At 40.1% G+C, this 16,796-nt stretch overlaps 3 protein-coding genes across 7 annotated transcripts; 2 read left to right on the top strand and 1 right to left on the bottom strand.

Annotated features, from left to right (window-relative positions):
- The first annotated feature begins 973 nt into the window (after window positions 1–973).
- Window positions 974–3,295, top strand: LOC112291225 (uncharacterized). Its single transcript, XM_073538665.2, has 3 exons — window positions 974–1,399; window positions 1,921–2,467; window positions 2,758–3,295. Exon 2 carries the CDS (start codon window positions 1,976–1,978, stop codon window positions 2,465–2,467), a length of 492 nt encoding a protein of 163 aa, XP_073394766.1. The 5' UTR covers window positions 974–1,399; window positions 1,921–1,975; the 3' UTR covers window positions 2,758–3,295.
- Window positions 3,296–4,454: 1,159 nt separating this feature from the next.
- LOC112291224 (rac-like GTP-binding protein 5) lies at window positions 4,455–8,149 on the bottom strand. 3 transcript variants are annotated; one of them, XM_090255606.1, is made up of 8 exons: window positions 7,690–8,149; window positions 6,846–7,309; window positions 6,474–6,561; window positions 6,141–6,250; window positions 5,949–6,012; window positions 5,701–5,765; window positions 5,372–5,437; window positions 4,455–5,043 (listed from the first exon to the last, which is right to left on the bottom strand). In XM_090255606.1, the coding sequence occupies exons 2-8, from the start codon at window positions 6,942–6,944 to the stop codon at window positions 4,945–4,947; spliced, it is 591 nt and encodes a 196-aa protein (XP_090111732.1). In that variant the 5' UTR covers window positions 6,945–7,309; window positions 7,690–8,149; the 3' UTR covers window positions 4,455–4,944. The 3 variants fall into 3 exon arrangements, with proteins under 3 accessions (XP_090111732.1, XP_024394133.1, XP_090111733.1); XM_024538365.3 differs by having other exon boundaries at window positions 6,846–7,249; window positions 7,690–8,078; XM_090255607.1 differs by having other exon boundaries at window positions 6,846–7,304; window positions 7,690–8,072.
- A 5,308-nt stretch (window positions 8,150–13,457) lies between these two features.
- LOC112291041 (gamma-secretase subunit APH1-like) lies at window positions 13,458–15,976 on the top strand. 3 transcript variants are annotated; one of them, XM_024537980.3, is made up of 6 exons: window positions 13,458–13,810; window positions 14,392–14,538; window positions 14,760–14,845; window positions 15,031–15,156; window positions 15,332–15,459; window positions 15,636–15,976. In XM_024537980.3, the coding sequence occupies exons 1-6, from the start codon at window positions 13,698–13,700 to the stop codon at window positions 15,801–15,803; spliced, it is 768 nt and encodes a 255-aa protein (XP_024393748.1). In that variant the 5' UTR covers window positions 13,458–13,697; the 3' UTR covers window positions 15,804–15,976. The 3 variants fall into 3 exon arrangements, with proteins under 3 accessions (XP_024393748.1, XP_024393749.1, XP_090111731.1); XM_024537981.3 differs by lacking the exon at window positions 14,392–14,538; XM_090255605.1 differs by lacking the exon at window positions 15,332–15,459.
- The last annotated feature ends 820 nt before the right edge of the window (window positions 15,977–16,796 follow it).

Below are 16,796 nucleotides of genomic sequence, written 5' to 3'. Positions count from 1 at the left end.
AAAATATTTTTCTATTTTAAGTATAAAGGCCAATTTTACCACTTGTATGTTCAAGATCTTATCATGGCATAATTTAAAAACTAGTGGTTTCTTGTGGTAATGACACCATCCCACAACACTTGCTTTCAACCAACTTTGAATGCATGAATTTACTTGGTCATGCTTTTGCTTGCAAGTGGTGCCTTTAAACAAAAACATCTCTTTTCATGTGACCACATTTAAGATTCACACTAAATATATATGTATATATATATATATATATATATTGAACTTTGAAGTAACATTAAAAAAAAAAGTGTTGCAATTCCACTATGAAACAAATTTGTAGGATTCTCTTAATACAATCTTAGAAATTCTTTCTTTAATATGCTTATTTAAGTTTAGCTAGAGTCCCTCTCTTGTTTGTTAGTTTGTTTTTTTTGTTTATTTATTTATTTATTTATTTTACCTCTATTTAATTCTTTAAAAATATATATATATATATATATATTAAACCAATCTTAAAAAACCGTCTAAAACCTCATGATGCCACATCTTTTTTAATACATAATTCCTTTGAAGAAAATAAGAACCGTATAGTCATCCAAACTCTACCTAAATACCAACAAAACTACTCACTTCTACTGCATTTTCAAGAACTTCCTCATAGACCCAAAATCTAAAACAACATTTTGGTGCCCTAAAACTTCTAGTTTACAACTCCAACTGAGCAAAAACTTTGAAATAATACAACTCAAAAACAATACACAGTATTCTACTCCACTTAATGCTACGAAATCTCCACTACGATGATTCCGAGATCTTTTTCCCCGCATTTGATGTCATGCAAAAAGAAATTGCAATAAATTAATGTGTCAAAAATCATCGTGGTTTCTAAATGAAGCGCCAACGGAGGCGGGCAACGTCGCGGCCTCCATCGCCAATGGAGCGCCATGGCCATATTATCTACCCGGAACGTGCGCGCGAGGGCTCCATTGCATCGCCGAGCACCTAGAGCTGTCCTGCCGCGGGCCAAGCCAGCTGCCTCAAAGCCACAGCATGACGGAATCAACAAGAATCATCAAAACCAATGCCGAATTACACTTCCTTTGCTTATTATCTGTTTGCTTTCCGCACCGCTCTGACTCTCCCAAATTGTTGCATTTGTCAGCGTCTCCGTTGAAATTTGCGTAGCGGCAAGTCCGTACTGGAGTCGGGAACGTGTGGCAGGTGCCGCGTGTGGTGAGTTGAATTGAAGTTCGTGGAAGGGCTTTAGAAGAGAGCAACATCATCGCTTTGGTAGTGTGGGGTGTGATGAGCAGCAGGAGCGGATTGGTGTGGTTTGGTTTGTCACTAGGGAGGGATTTCCGTGGATTCGTGATGATCGTGACGAGCTATAGTTTTTGATCAGCGGAGAACGGTGAGTAAGCCGGGTTTTGCATGGTTGTTGAGCGGGTGGTGTCGGTTGCGTGTGTGAGTGGCTGTGATGGTTTAATCGTGTGGATGTTGCTATGGTGAGTGAATCTCAGAGGATGACAGAATGATTTGAGACGATAGACGATAAAAGTCTTGCTCGCAGTAAAAAAAAACTAGTCCACGGAGAGCGAGAGATAGTGGACAGACACTCTTGCGAATAGGGCTTCGGGAATTGTGGAAAGTTTGTTATTGTATTAATTTAGCTAGACTGAAACGCTATCGTGCTTTGAGATTATTTTGATGTATTACATTCTTGGGCACTGTGTAGCAATAAGTACAGTTTCTAAGAAAAGTGGAGCATTTATAGGGGAAGTGTGACGCAACGTAGCTGTTCATACTCGGAGTTCTTGGTTTCTGTTCACAGACTTCTTGTTAGTTCAAAATGGGAGAGGAGAAGTAATCTGGTCTGGCACTCATCCACCCTGGATTAAAGGAATGGTTAGAATTTCTATGGTTATTTTGCAGCAATCTGCCGTTCTACAGACGTCAAGAACAGGCTGAAGTCAATTTCTCTTACAGAATGCCTTTCAAGGGGGATTCGCCTTTTTCTAATGTAGATTTAGAGGGTGGAAATGAAGTTCGGAAGCCCCTTCTGGAGCCTCAAGTCGAGGCAGATGTTGAAAGTCCAGAATCAAACGATGGAAATGAAGTTCAGAAGCCCCTTCTGGAGCCTCAAGTCCTAGCAGATGTTGAAAGACCAGAATCAAACGATGTCAAAGTGGAGGATAGTGGAGAAGACCATGAGCAACATCATTTAGTGAAGCATGTTCACTTTTCCGAGTCTCTGCAGCGCGTTCTAGAAAAGAAGGAATTGGATGAGGAGCAAGGGCTGAACAAGGATAATGATGAAGAAGAAGATGAAGAAGACGAGGATTTTCTGGAAGTGGTTGAATTTTGGGAGTGGGTGAAGGCGGAGGTCAAGTGCTACGCCAGATACATTTGTCCAGTTGTTCTTGTAAATGCATGCATCCTTCTTCTCGTCATCTTATACTACTCAACTTGGAAAAGCTAGGTAAGAGCTCTATTCCAGTAATATCTGCTCGTTTTGTGCAGTGCATTTTGAGCTTGTCAGAGAGTCTGATCTTTTTGTCTTATCTCCAATTATGATTGTCGATTCAAACATCTAAATCTCTAAGCTCCAAATGTTAAGTTTGACGTTCTGGCATCATTGCCATATGTATTTTAGCATGCTGCATGGCTTTATCAGTGTCTAACGTGTATCTCTTCCCCCATGATTGATGAGCTTTCGATCGAAGAGACGCAATTCTTGATCTCACTGCGGAAATTTTACTCACTGTGCAGACCATAGGAAGTCAAGTGACAATTGGTATCTGCATTCGCATTAGGCATCTCGTTTCTTGAGACTTGGACGAATTTCACAATTATTGAGACTCATATGGTGGTCTTCTCACCATTACTTGCAAAGCCAATTTTGAAATATGGTTAACTTCACATGTAAAACTTGTATAACGAGGTAATGTAACAACTCAACTTTGGCCAGATGGTCAGGTACGTTCAAGGATTTAGTAGGAATTACTTGAACACTAATGTAGATTACTTCGTATTACGAATAAACTTCACCTTCTGCTCTTTGCCAAAGCAGACACCGAAGAATTTCAAACCTGAAACCTGATGCTGCGTCAGTTGAGCACTGAAATGTGATTGCGATCTAATTTGGAGTTCCCCATTTAGGTTGTGTACTAAAATATAGGACACGCTGGAGTGTGTTTTTTATGACTTCTCCAGTCGGACTGTTAGGAACCTGGGCCAGTAACTTGTAATCATGCTCTTTGAGCTCTTGCACATACAATAATTGGGTTTCCCAGGCTTTATCACCTCACCTCAATTTGCAGCTTTGAATGTATAAGTTCCAACCCTAGATTATGATGCATGGAGGGGCCTACTCAGCACATCGTTTTCTGCAGCTTTCAAGCGTTCAGGGTAGCTACAGAATATCATTTCTTACTGCGATGGTATCTTTATCTAACCTTTTTCTAGAATCCTGTTGTCTCTGGCTCTGAGATCCGTCAAGAATGTTGATGATGATGTTCAGTTGTGTAAATGTTTCACATGTAATGAAATTTCTGTCGGTCTCACTTATTTTGCAGCAGCTGGATGGCTTGGGATTCATCATTAATGAACGATACGAGCTGATTCTAAAAATTTGTTAATGAATAGTCTCTTTGTTTGCATACACTTCAAAATGGCTAGTACAAATTAGCCGCCGTTGAAATCTCCTATTTAAATATTTACGCAATAATGGGAAATAATCTGACTGCCAGAAACTTTGTCAACTTCAAATTTGTGTCTGATTGTGGTCGACCACCTTTGGACCACTCTGCATTAGAAAATAAGTTAATATTGAAATTTTTAATGTATCCTCGACAGCTTTTCGAACAAGCTTTTATAAACCTAAATCCGTCTGATTACATTATAATTCTGTAATTCCTATTCAGAGTGGTTACATTTTGAATGAAGAGATGCCGTTGAGTGTGTATTCGGTTGAGTTTGATTTTTTCAAAAAACTTCAATGTTACAAGTCTTTCTCATATTGAATTACAACATTTCACTAATTCAAGGGGGAAAATAGGATTCACATATAGCCCCAACTCTGAATCATCTCTTGTAGAAATAACTTAGTTAGTAATTGGCAACAGCAGAATGTAGTGGCAAATAAAAAATCGGTTTCTTTAAACAGAATACACATGTTCTTACACTCACATTCTGGGAACAGAATGTTGAAATTTCAGTTTGTGGAATAATTTGATATGTTCTGTAACATTCAGAGCTAACAGGTTATAAGTTCCTCTACCATTTGTAGTATGCATCTAAAATCTCTAGAAAACAGTCATTAGTAATACAGCTGGGGTGGTTTGCCAATCAGATGACAGTGGCACAAACACTTAAATTAATGCGCAACAACGAAAACAAACATCCACAAATGAGAATAAATAAAAATATCCTCAATATAATGCATAAATTCTGCACAAAACTTGCACTTCTGAGAGAACAAAACTTAAAATTACCTACCTCTTACTTAAAATCAGCAAAAGTAGAACCCACAACACAAAGTGCATAAGCATTTAAATGGGAATGTTTCCATTGTGAATGCCTGATAAGTCTACAATGACTCCCACTGCAGCCCCCTTTAGGAGGACCAGAAGTTTGTCAAATACCCAATGACCCAAAGCATTTTTAGGAGATAAGGTAGCCCCGTAGGTCAGGGGTACAGAACTCCTACAAAATCACCATCTACAAAATCACTCCCTATATCCTTCACCAAATCAACAGTAGGAGAAAAGAATACACTACACTTTAAGTGATCCCAATTTCCATAGAAGTGGACACACAAAGGCTGTGGCAAATCGCTCGTTGACTCTACGCGGCTGGATGTCAACTGGGACGTAATCAAAGGATGAACGAACCTAGAAGTCAATACTTATAATCAGCTCCAAAAACTGAGTCCGGTCGAGAAATGTCATGCCATGTTCAGAGTATGACACAGTTCTTTTGTTTTTTTTTCTTCTTCTTCTGCTTGGGTGGCTGAAGAACCACCTTGATTGCTGCATCAAAAACTGCTTTCACATTCTGCAATGAAAGACAGCAACGCATCAGAAGATGGCGGTGTTGTTTAAACGCCAATTACCGGAATCATCTACAATTGCTAGAGCTATGACACGTTGTGACCTCGACATACCTATTCGCAACTTCCCCAATCGTAACATCAAGCCATATAAACTGAGCTTGATCAAGGACCTGGGAAAAATTCCCATTCCAACCCTTGGGCACCTAAATTTACTGCTTTAGCCATGGGTGCATGGAGCTATTTGCCTAACCCAACAAAGCTTGAAAGTACATATTCAATAGCAGAAGAGAATTTTCATGTATCTTCATAATAATTTGGGAATAGTCTAACCTGTTGAGTCTTCGAGCTACACTCAATATACGAAGCCGCTCCAATTGACTTCCTGAGCTCCTCGCCCTGAACAACAGAACTCTTAGACGTCAGTATCCCCAAATATGAATAAGGTCTTAGCCAAAGTGACAACACGTGATCCAGACGAGACCTCCAGTCAGCACAGGCTAGGCCATAGCTGAAAATTGTGTACGAGGGCCATCAATTGGAGTACTCATGACTGGCTACCAAAGACAACATCTTAACTTTCCGATAACTCAAGGGCTTCTTTGAAAGACTACTTGCATTACGTAAAATTTTGGGAGCAATGCATGCATACTTCAACTTACTTGAGAGGTTGTAATTGGAGCCGCTCCAGGATGGTCAGCAAAGAACTGTTTATCATCTCGAAGATCTGCCAATTGACGCGCCAGCTGTAAGAGAGTGAAAAATACTTGAGAATAAAAATGACAAGCAAGAGCACAGCGCATCCGTGCTAGAATGTTTTGTTCGATTTTCAGCATTGTGGATTACATCCGATTGAATAAACTTGTCAGTAGCACATTCCCAAACCACAAGTGAAGCCGGAGTTTTATACCTAGCTTCGTCCCAACGAGAATGATGGGTACCGATGGCGCATAGTGTCTGAGCTCAGGGATCCACTGCAATGCAATGCAATATCAGAAAATATGACGTAAATAGCACCCTCTACGCGGTTCTCTACTTTGAAACATTTTCAAGCAAGTCGTCAACCCTAACACGAAGACAAGATCGTCAAGGAAATAACTACCTTCTTTGAGATATTTTCATAACTAGCCTTGCTGATAAGAGAAAATGCTAGAAGAAAAACATCAGCGCCTCTGTAACTCAGAGGTCGAAGTCTGTTGTAATCTTCTTGACCTGCATAGGGTAGTAAATGTTTTCAGTGACAAATGGAATAAGAAATAACTAAGGGGTCGACTTCCAATGGAAGGTTGTGTGTGAATCAGCAAGACCAAAAACATTACATACAACAATGCGTAGTGCAGCGCCCGTCCTAAATTAATGTGAATCAGCACCCGTGATCCCGACAGTAACCACAATAGGTACAAAGGAGAGATTCTAGTCGAATCCTGTCTCTTACCTGCTGTATCCCATAATCCGAGATTGACTGTGTTTCCATCGACCACGACATTTGCGCTGAAATTGTCAAACACGGTTGGTACGTAATCCTGCAAAACGACCAATTATCTGTGCTTTAAAAATCGTTGAAGGGACCAGAGACTTTAGTGAATGGGAGACATCGCACAACACATCTCCTTGCAGTACGCCAGGCACTCCCCTGCAATTGACAGAGAGTTACAGCACAATGACGATATAACCTGGTCGCCTTCAAGGTATGCGCAGAGAGGAGAATCCGCAAGATTTACGTGAAGGATTCAGAAACTGGACAAGATTTGTGAAGCTAAAAGACCTATCCGGAATGTGCACTATTCCACAAGCGGTTGTCGCTTACAGTAGGGAATGTATTGCTGGTATATGAGATGAGCATGCAGGTCTTCCCGACAGCTCCATCTCCGACAGTTACGCACTTGATGAACCGGGAGGTGCTCATGACTGCGTCCCAGCTCGCTTAACGCTTCACAGCCACAGTCCGACTTCAAGGACTCAGCCTCCCCTGCTATAACGCATTCCACAAATGGCGCAACATGACAGAGAATCTACACAGACCTATCGTCCAGTTACTTCCGAACTTCAACTTCACAATCTGTAGAGCTCACATATCCTTCAAAAACTGCGTGACCTTAATCTTCACTTCCACCGAGGATCTCCTCTCCTGTGTTTTTGCAGATCTATCCTAGGCCAAGCGACACAGATTCTCCAGCGTACCAGCTGCCTCGTCCATCTCTAACTCAAACACTGCACAACGCATCCAAAGTAAAACAGAACTTCTTCACAAACTGGCTGCACCGCACTGCACTGCACGAAAAAAACATATATCAATCTCTAGACATGCGCCTATCGCAACGAACGCCGTCCGCCCCTAACCACCACCAACCGCTGTAAGGACACTCAGACGACTACAACCTCAAGAAAGAAAAAGTGGAGGTACACTCCTAAACGTTGATACCGCAACGAGACCAGGTGATTTCACACAGCAGGGACAAGAGAAAGAAAGAAAGAGTGCAGTGTAAGGGAGGGGGAAGATGATGATGCAGTCAGTGAGTGCCCTGGCGAGAGCTCCAGATCTGCGGAAGGGAAGGGAGCTAGCTAGCTAGCCAACGCAGTTGTTGCTGCAAGGCAGGCAAAGCAAGGCAAGCAAGCAGGGTTAGAGGGAAGGAGGTGGAGCCCAGGCGCACCTTGCCTGCGAGAGACCACCACTACCGGCGCTCTGCGGGTCAGGTTCTCAAATTGACATCCCGCGTCCTATTCCTGCCTCTCCCTGATAGTTCGCTAAGCTCGGCATCCTCAGTTTTGCCCACATGCTCCGACTCTTAAACCCGTTTTGGCCTCCCTATTCCACCAACCCCTCAATAAACACCCCGACGCCCGCACTTCGGAAGATTGGTGCTAAACTGACTGACTCCCTTTTGGTCTCTCTCTCTCTCTCTCTCTCTCCTCCTCCTTCTTTTCTTCCTCCTCCTCCTCCTTCTCCTGCTCCTCCGCCGCTTCCCAGCTCCGTCCGAATCCCTGCAGCGACTGACTCGGAGGGCCTAACGGTGTGGTTTCACCACAGAACGGGGAAAGAACAGGCTTCAACTGCGCGAAGTTCACAGCCTTCCATGCATCAACCACCACTGGGACGGAGGACGATTCCACACCGGAATTACGAGATCTCGCGCCTATACCTGGCTACCACGTCGAGCGGCCCGGTTCTACGTGGAATTCCACTTTTCCACTTGAGGCAATACATGGTAAAAGTTGCATCAATCACGCGCTGCCGGTTTTTGTGTAAGGGAGTGTTAACAGTAACTACCATGCCAGAGTTTTTGCTTTTACTTTTTACTTTAAATATGAAATGTGTGAATCGTATTGTTGGGTAATAAATAATGTATGAAAATCTTAAACTTTTTATGAGAGAAAGTTTTGTGGTCGTCGTATTCTTCATTTGGCTGTACTTGGAGGCGGATTTTTTTTTATTGGTTTTTTAAAATGTTGCATTAAATTGAAACCAACTTTTTCTATATCAAAAGGAATGTTTTTTCTGTATTGGGAATGTGTTTTTAACCTCATGCTGGAATTCTATTAAACTGCATACTAACAAACCAGACTAAACCTTGCCTTGATTATGCTTTTTAAATACAAATGGTATAATGTGATGTCTAATAATAGAAGTAGTACAAATAATGCGTATCAAAAGTAATTTTCACTTTCTTCAAGAATAGTGAATAGATTTTATCTGTACATTACCGAAGTTTGTTTGCTTGAGATTTTAAAATAATCATAATGTATATTTATTCCTACTAAAAGACGTTTATAATTTACAATATATATATTTTTTAATTCACAAGTAAGAAATCTAAATATACATTGTTGAAATATTTTACACTTATAAAAATTAGTGCAATATCAGAAAAATGTATTTTAAAGTTTACATAACACAATCTAGATTTAAGATTTTTGCTGTTTCTGTATATAAATACCACACATGTGCGAACAAACTAGTCATACTCAAGTCTACTTTTACGCACTGATTTATTTTTTATTCTTTTTACTTCTATATATTTTTCAAACTAGAATACACCATTCGAATGTAATGAACATTGCTTTCAAACGATTAATTTCTTTGACATCAAACTATGGTATTGTTTAAATTTCAAGTTTGAAATATCAGGATAAATGTTTTTCTCAATGAAAGTCTAATCACTCCTTGCAAATGGAGAAATAACTTATTACTGTCTTGGAATGTCATGATAAGTTGCAACACAATGTTTTTGAAACTATTTAAAGATGCGTATTGGAAATATGATGACAAGAGGTGTTTTTGTGGATATTGTATATTTACAAAGAAGATGTATTACAGATCGAGTCTATTTATTAAGACCATGAATTGCATTATCAAAATCATTTCCTTTATTGTTGATTAAAAAGATAATGATTTCACTCATCATTTCTGGATAATCAATCATTATTGCAATTAGTGCACAGCCAATTCACACAAAATATACAAAAAATGGTACAGCATAAGATTTTGCAAACAAAAATTCCTCATATATATATTTAAATATATATATATATATATGTATAATACGGAGGCTTTGTGGGGTGCCCATACTTCACGAAACCCACTCTTCAGAGTTTCAATTAACACTATTTGACTTTAAATGACACACTGAAAACTCTGAATTTTGCACACTACAACGCAGGTTTACATCTACAAATCCACAAATTCGTCGGAAATTATACGAAAATATTCCAAACAAAGCATTGACCAGTTGTTCAGATTCTGGGGGGCACTTTATCTTATGTTGGGGTGATTTCAAAAAGCTAGGGGCAAATACATCTCCTGATACAAAAATATGGTAAATGTTGGAATATGTGCCATGAATTTAGGATTTTGAGTTTCAGGAATTAGGGTTTAGGGTTTGTGATGGGCGAGAGAGCAGAGGTAGGGAAACCGCGACACCATCGCCTTCGCAGGGTCAGGTTCTTATCCAGGCATGAGGGAACTGGAGTAATGTAAAAAAGAAACGGAAAGAAAAGAAAACAAGGGTCGGAGTGCTGATAGATTTGTGGGCCGCAACTGCGCCGGGTGTGACGTTTATCACCGGAATCTCGTAAAGCGATTTTTGTTATCCACAATTTTGAGTTTTGTTGAATTTTTTGAAAAATGTTATCCTATAACCGTCAGTGCTAGTTGATGGGTCAACACCGTCGAGTCCTTGCGGGCTTGGCGCGCCTCTCCCCCCCTCGCCTGTCCACGGATCTCGCTCTTGATCCCGTACTGAGGAATTTTGTAGGTTCGTCGAAATTGAGCTGAGAAGGAAGCCGCACCGTGATTCGATCAAAGCATTGGGAAAAAAACACGTAAGAAAGTTGTGGGTGCGCTTTCAAGTGTCGATGCTGGAACGTGGTGATCGTTTGTTGGGCGTTTTGAAGGCCTGGTCGCACAATATCACCAGGAAACTTACAAACAACGGGTCTTGCTGCTGTCTCCTTTGCAGTAAAACACCGGAGTATTTACCAGTTTGCATCGACAGTGAGTGTGCTCACCCGATCTGGTGAAAATAACAGAGTTTCTTCGTAACGATGACATGAGCAGTTGAAATCCGCTGTGAGTCACTATTCATTTTGTCAGTCAGATTTTGGATGTAGATTATGATCGATTGTCCCACAGAAACATGTTTAGCTTGCCAGTCCACAAGCTGGTCCTGTACCCACTTCAAGATACTCAGTATGCAATTCTCAGCTACTGTGCTTTTGATGGCACTATTTCAGTTCAAGAGCAAGATTTATGCCCCAAAATTTCACATTCACGATTGTGGTGACGCTCAGTGCCAGTTAGTTTCTTTCAGCTCTGGATAGTAAGAGCATGTCGAATGAGTCACTGAGAAAGGCTTGTCTAGAATTCTCATTGTTATCACTTCTCACCAAGATTATTATCACTTTAGTAATAGAGGCTATTTTGTATGCCTCGGCAGGCATGTTCAAAGGGCCGCATTCCACTAAAATACACACAAGTGTTCAGCAGCAGAAATGCGGTCCCCAGCACGGTGTAGTTCCTGTTTAGTATCCCAGTTTTCCATGCGTTAAACACGTGAGTGGACTGGATTCGTTTTGTGCAGCTTCCAATGTCTGTGACGAGAGCCGGCTTGTTCCAGTGGCCCAGCAATGCACGTTAGTCGAGTCGTTAATGGCAAGGAGAGACTCGAAAAGTGACACCCAGCGGGCCACTCAAAACACCTCTCCACCACTCTAGGATTACTATATTTCATCAAAGGTTGAAACAGCTCTCCGTCACTGTAACAACCGTGAACTACACAATAAACTTAAATAAGCAACTGGATCGTAGTTGAACACATTGACACTTTGTCTGAAACCCTAACAAATCCCTCACATTCTGAGACTGGGAACGACACACACCGAGATCGTTCGAAACAGAACAATGAAGACCTGCTGACCTTGATTACAGAATGAAATACGAATTATGAGAAACTAATGAATTTCGTGTATTTGTTACTATGAACTTATATATATATATATATATATATAAAAGCTGGTGTACAACTCATTGAATGTTGGAACTTTCTGTCACTGCCATGAACACTTTGGATTTTTGTTAAAAATACGCAGTTCTGTCTGTGGGAGCTCCAAACCCAAAGTAAATCCATCTATTTTGTAGTGGAAGCTGAGCTGAAGGCACAAGGGTAGGAAGTCACTGTGAGTCTTAAGCCATGTTTTATAATGGAAATGGTGCTTCTAGGATTGAGATACACCTTTGTGGAGAATAGTGGATGTCAAGATTATGTAATGCCTGGATATCCAAAAAGCTTGTATGCACTTCAGCTTCCACAGGGTATTGCTTTTTTCTGGTTTAGGATATCTTAATGCATGCAAGAGTGGAGTATATGTATATATATATATATATAAATATATGTATAAATGTGTGTATGTGATTTATGATATTCAGTATTTACATAATGTTTGTAAATATTGTACTACAAACAGAGCACATGGAATTATAGCAGTTATTATAGATGTATGTATACAAACATACACATAGGATTTTAATTAGAAAGTATGTGTCATTCAGGTCCAAATGCTTGTTTCTTTGTACTTGTTGTTGTTGTTGTTGTTGTTTGTTTATTAGTTAGTGTTTTTCTTTATTCTTTTTTCTTGAAATCCAATGTGAGTTACATAAAAATGGACCATTTGTCTTGTTTGATTGTATATCTCAATATGTAAACTACTTATAGATGAGTGGATTTCAATAATTGTAAGCCCATAAATCTATAAATACATATATATATATATATATATATGTGTGTGTGTGTGAAAATAAACACACGTGCTTAATACTTGAATTACATTTTTATTGTATGTGTGTGAAAATAAACACACACACTTAATACTTGAATTACATTTTTATTGTATGTGTGTGAATTTGAATTTGAATTTGGCTTTTTGATTTGAATATAAAAACTGTGTATTATTAATATAAACAGTAGTTGAAGATGAAAGAATGTAATGTTTTACACATTGTTTGCTGTCTAGTTGCATGTTTCCTCCAATAAAAAATATATAAAAATGTAACAGTATAGTTGTACTATTTTGCATCTATGGCAAAACTGATACTTTGAAATAATAATTATTGAATATATATTGTTTGAAGTTGGAAATGAGGATATGAAATCTTATTTTGTAATAGTTGAATATATCAAATTGGAAAGTGTAATTTTCAATTACATTTTAAAACCCACTCTTGTATCGAGTTGTATTTCTGCATTCATAATTGAAGGACCAAAACAGGTTAAGTATCAACTTAATGGTCACAAGTCATAGTGAGAAAATATTACTAAACCTGTTTAAACTAATTAAAATGCAAAGCACCTCTCAACGAAACTTAGAAAAAGGTAGAAGTATAATCTTATGGTGGTCAATACATTGGCCATAAAATTGGGACTCTGTTTGCCGTGTTTATGCTGTGTTGCAAGCAACGGATCAATGCATTGTGAATTTCAAAATTTGATAAGAATTGTTTGCACATACAAGAGAAAAAACACGTGATTTTATTTGGTAAAAAGTAATAAAGATTTTTGTTTTTATTTTTTTATATCATCATCTTCATCACAACATGTGTTTTAGCCAAAGTTTAAACTGTAAAAGAAAACAAGGTCACTTACATGCTTTAATATCATGTTATTGTAAATGTTACAACATAATATGTTTTTGCAATGAACACATGGAATCACAACGTTCTGGGTTTTTGTTTTGTTTTCATTTTGTTTCTGTTTTTTTGTTTTTCTCCCACCCAAAATAATGCTTTTGCATTCTTCTTAACATGTGAGGCTTATATTTCTTATAAAAAGAGAAACCAACAACCCAAAAAACTTGCTTCAGAGGCAAAAGAAATGGCGAAACGACATGAAATTGCTGCAAACGATGCGACACACTCACACTCTGTGCTGCTGCTGTTGCTGCAGACATGGAGCTTGTGCACAATCTCATCTCACACTGCAGTGATGGCGTCGTAGGGTTGCTGAGTTGGCCGATTTGCATTACAACGGCATTCGGGAGTGTTTGTTGAGGTTTGTTTCTCGAAGGGGGAAGAAGAGTTTGGTGGGTGTTTTTTGCGGTGAGGGTATTGTTTGTTATTAGCGTTGTGGAGGACGACGAGGGCGAGCGAGCGAGCGAGGTTCGAAGAGAAATGGGTTTGGTTGCCGGGTTTGGCTACTTTCTAATCGCCTTGGGCCCGGCTCTCACCATATTCGGTTCCTCAGTCGCTCCGAAGCCATTCCTCATCCTCACGGTGCTCGCCAGGTACTTTGAATTCTCCCTTTTTGTTTTGTTACTTGCCGTGCTTTGTTTGTTTGTGTGATAGTTCCAAGGGCTTCGGTTAGAGTGGCTTGCGCTGGTGCTGTAATTTGAGATGTTTTTTTTTATGGATGTAGAGCAAGCCAGGTCTTGGGAGTATTGTAAACTAGGTGGATTTGTAATCGTCTTCTGATGCGATCTTAGCTCCTGTGACTTGGGGTATTGGGAATTTGGGGCTGATTTGTTCATTAAGTCGAGGATTTGGATAATCAGATGGAGAAGAGTTTTACTTTCTGTTTTTTACTAGACCTGTAGGCGCAGGATGGCTGACAGTGTCGCTCCGGGTGAGTTTCAAGCGATTTCACGCAGAAGTGATGGGTCATTGTACTCGGCAGTGTTTGTGATAGTTTGTTGTCTGGTTGAGGTTGTGGATGTAACCAAAGTACATATCAGTCGTCGGACGAGCTGTCGCAGTCGGTGGCGTTACCTTCCTTAGGTTTAGGGTTTCCCCTTCCGGGATATTATGAAGATGTGTTCGTGACATAGCTTGTAAAGTTGACTGACGAAGTGGAAATAAATTATTATAGTGCTTTGGTGTGGCTGGCGAGTCTCAATATCGCCGCAATCGTTTGGAGGGCATTTCTTCCCGGTCCTTCATGGGTGTTCCTGCTGATCTTGACTACTTCCGTTGCTCTCCAAGAAGCTTTTAGGCTTCTATACTGGCACTTGTACTTGTAAGTTGTATATGGTGACAGTCACGTCTCATAAGCTAAAAATACTTTAGAGATAAGAAGTTGCTAGTCCAGTTCATATCGTGAGTTTACTTTTCATTTCTTTGAATCTCGTGTTGGTCGGAATCTAAGCACGCAACATTCAAGTGCCAAGATTCCTCGTGTTGATTGCTCACGTACAAGCTGTTAACATGCTAATTGTTTTCCGCTACTTGTTCTTGCAGGAAAATAGAAAAATATTTGAACGTATTAGCAACAAAGCTTTCAAAGCCTCAATGTAACTATTTGGACAGACTCGAAATTGCCCTTGGTACGCTATCACACACTCTGTACTTGTATTGAATTTGGGTAGGCTCGTCGTCTCAACCTAACAGTGTCTTTGGATTCTTGTCTCAATTTGTGTATACTGGATTACATACTGGTAATCGCATCTCTGCTTTACGGACATCTGAGGGATCAGCGGTTTAACTTTTTTTTTTTTTGCTTGTATGACAGCTAGTGGGGTTGGACATGGTCTTGCTCATGCCGTCTTCTTTGGCCTGAGCATCATTGCTCCTGCTTTTGGCCCAGCTACGTACTACACTTCTAGCTGCAAGCAGATGCCTCTTTTTCTTGTATCAGGTATGAGTCTCCGTATATATGACAGAGTTTCCTTCGCAATTTTCTTTTTTTAATGTTCGTCAGGGTTGGCACTTGAAAAGAAAAATGTAAGTTTCTCTTTTTTGTAACACTCTCAGGGCATTCTTACTCAATTTTTTATACGCCGTTCACCGTGGGTTATTCTGCGAATGTGCAGCCTTGTCTTCTTTAGCATTTTTTCTCCTTCATACTTTCTCGATGGTCATTGCCTTCAATGCCTACACATACGACAATATTTCTCAGAAACTATTTGTGCCCATCATGCATCTTGGTGCAGCACTTTTGGTATGTTATTCAATGCTCTCGGGGGATAGTGTCACGTGTCACATGACTTTTGGTGCACTCTAGATCTGATTTTGCAAATTCTGATTTCTGTGTGTCAAGGCTTTTTTCTCTTTCTTCCCAACCTGGGCACAAACTAGTTGGTTCTATTTTTGATTAGAGTCTTTGATGATATGCAGACCCTCGTGAACCTGCTTCCGAATGGTTGCACGGCCGGTGTTCCGCTGGTGTTTCTGTGCACAGCTTTGACCATGGCATACGGCGGGAAAATCGTGTGGCATAACTTAGGTCCTCACTCTTTGCATCACGGTTATTTACACAGTCCACAATCAGGATCATCCCTATGATCATATATATATATATATGATTGCATTAATTATCGATGTAATTACTTGAGCTTAGTCTTCTCTCAGCGGTTTGATTAGGGATAAGGAATGATCTACTTTCATGGTGATATCAATGTAAACTTTTGTCCATGTGTTGATGGATAGCGAAGCATAACGAAGCTGAATGTTTTCAATCAAGGGCACCCACTCAGGGAATAGATCAATCCTTGACCGCCACAGCACTACTGTGAATTATTAACGCAAATGTGTGCATTTGCAATTTCTTGTGCTGTCGCACTAGTGCAACTTCAGTTGACATGCACAGACTGAAGTTGCACTAGTTTCGACGTCTGGTTCGCCAACGTGTTAGCTCGGAACAACACCTCTTCACTTTGATGGATAAATGAACCTTGGTTCTGGAAACTTCCATAGAATTGGAAACCATGCCGGCAGGGGGACGACCCCTGGAACCCACTGGTGTGTGTCTGGCACCGAAACCTCTAACAAACCCCGTAAAAAAAATACAAAGAAAACTTCTGTGATGTCTCAGCCATGTCTTTCGCAAACTTCGCAAACTGACGGTGGAAGTTTCATTTTACGGGAATTGCAGTGCCAGTGCTCAACACTCCATGCTGAAACCAACAGGAGGATAAAGCTTCGACAAACATGAGTGTGCTGCAGCACCAGAGCAGCAGAATTAGTTCTACACTCCAAATTTTCCTCCTGGACTGTTGAGTAGTTGTAACAGATCAGGCTTTAACTGGTTCTGGATCATGCAAATTGCTGTTCTACCAAGACGATGCAACCACCCCAGTCAGTGACCCTGATTCGCTTGGGCTTTTTGGCGCTCACAATGAGCGTACATTGAGCAAACATGACCTAGTTTGTGAAGAATGGGAATTGGAGTTAAAGATGGAGTGAGCAGAATGCTAACTTGGTGGGTATTTCCTACATGTAATTAGTTTAGAATGATAATCATAATTGGGCTAAAATAGTGTTTGTTGTGTACAAGTA

Source organism: Physcomitrium patens, chromosome 14 (assembly GCF_059467195.1).
Source record: "Physcomitrium patens ecotype Gransden chromosome 14, ASM5946719v1, whole genome shotgun sequence".
Taxonomy (NCBI): domain Eukaryota; kingdom Viridiplantae; phylum Streptophyta; class Bryopsida; order Funariales; family Funariaceae; genus Physcomitrium; species Physcomitrium patens.
Note: the sequence above shows the minus strand (reverse complement) of the source record. Positions and strands in the feature narration are given on the sequence as shown.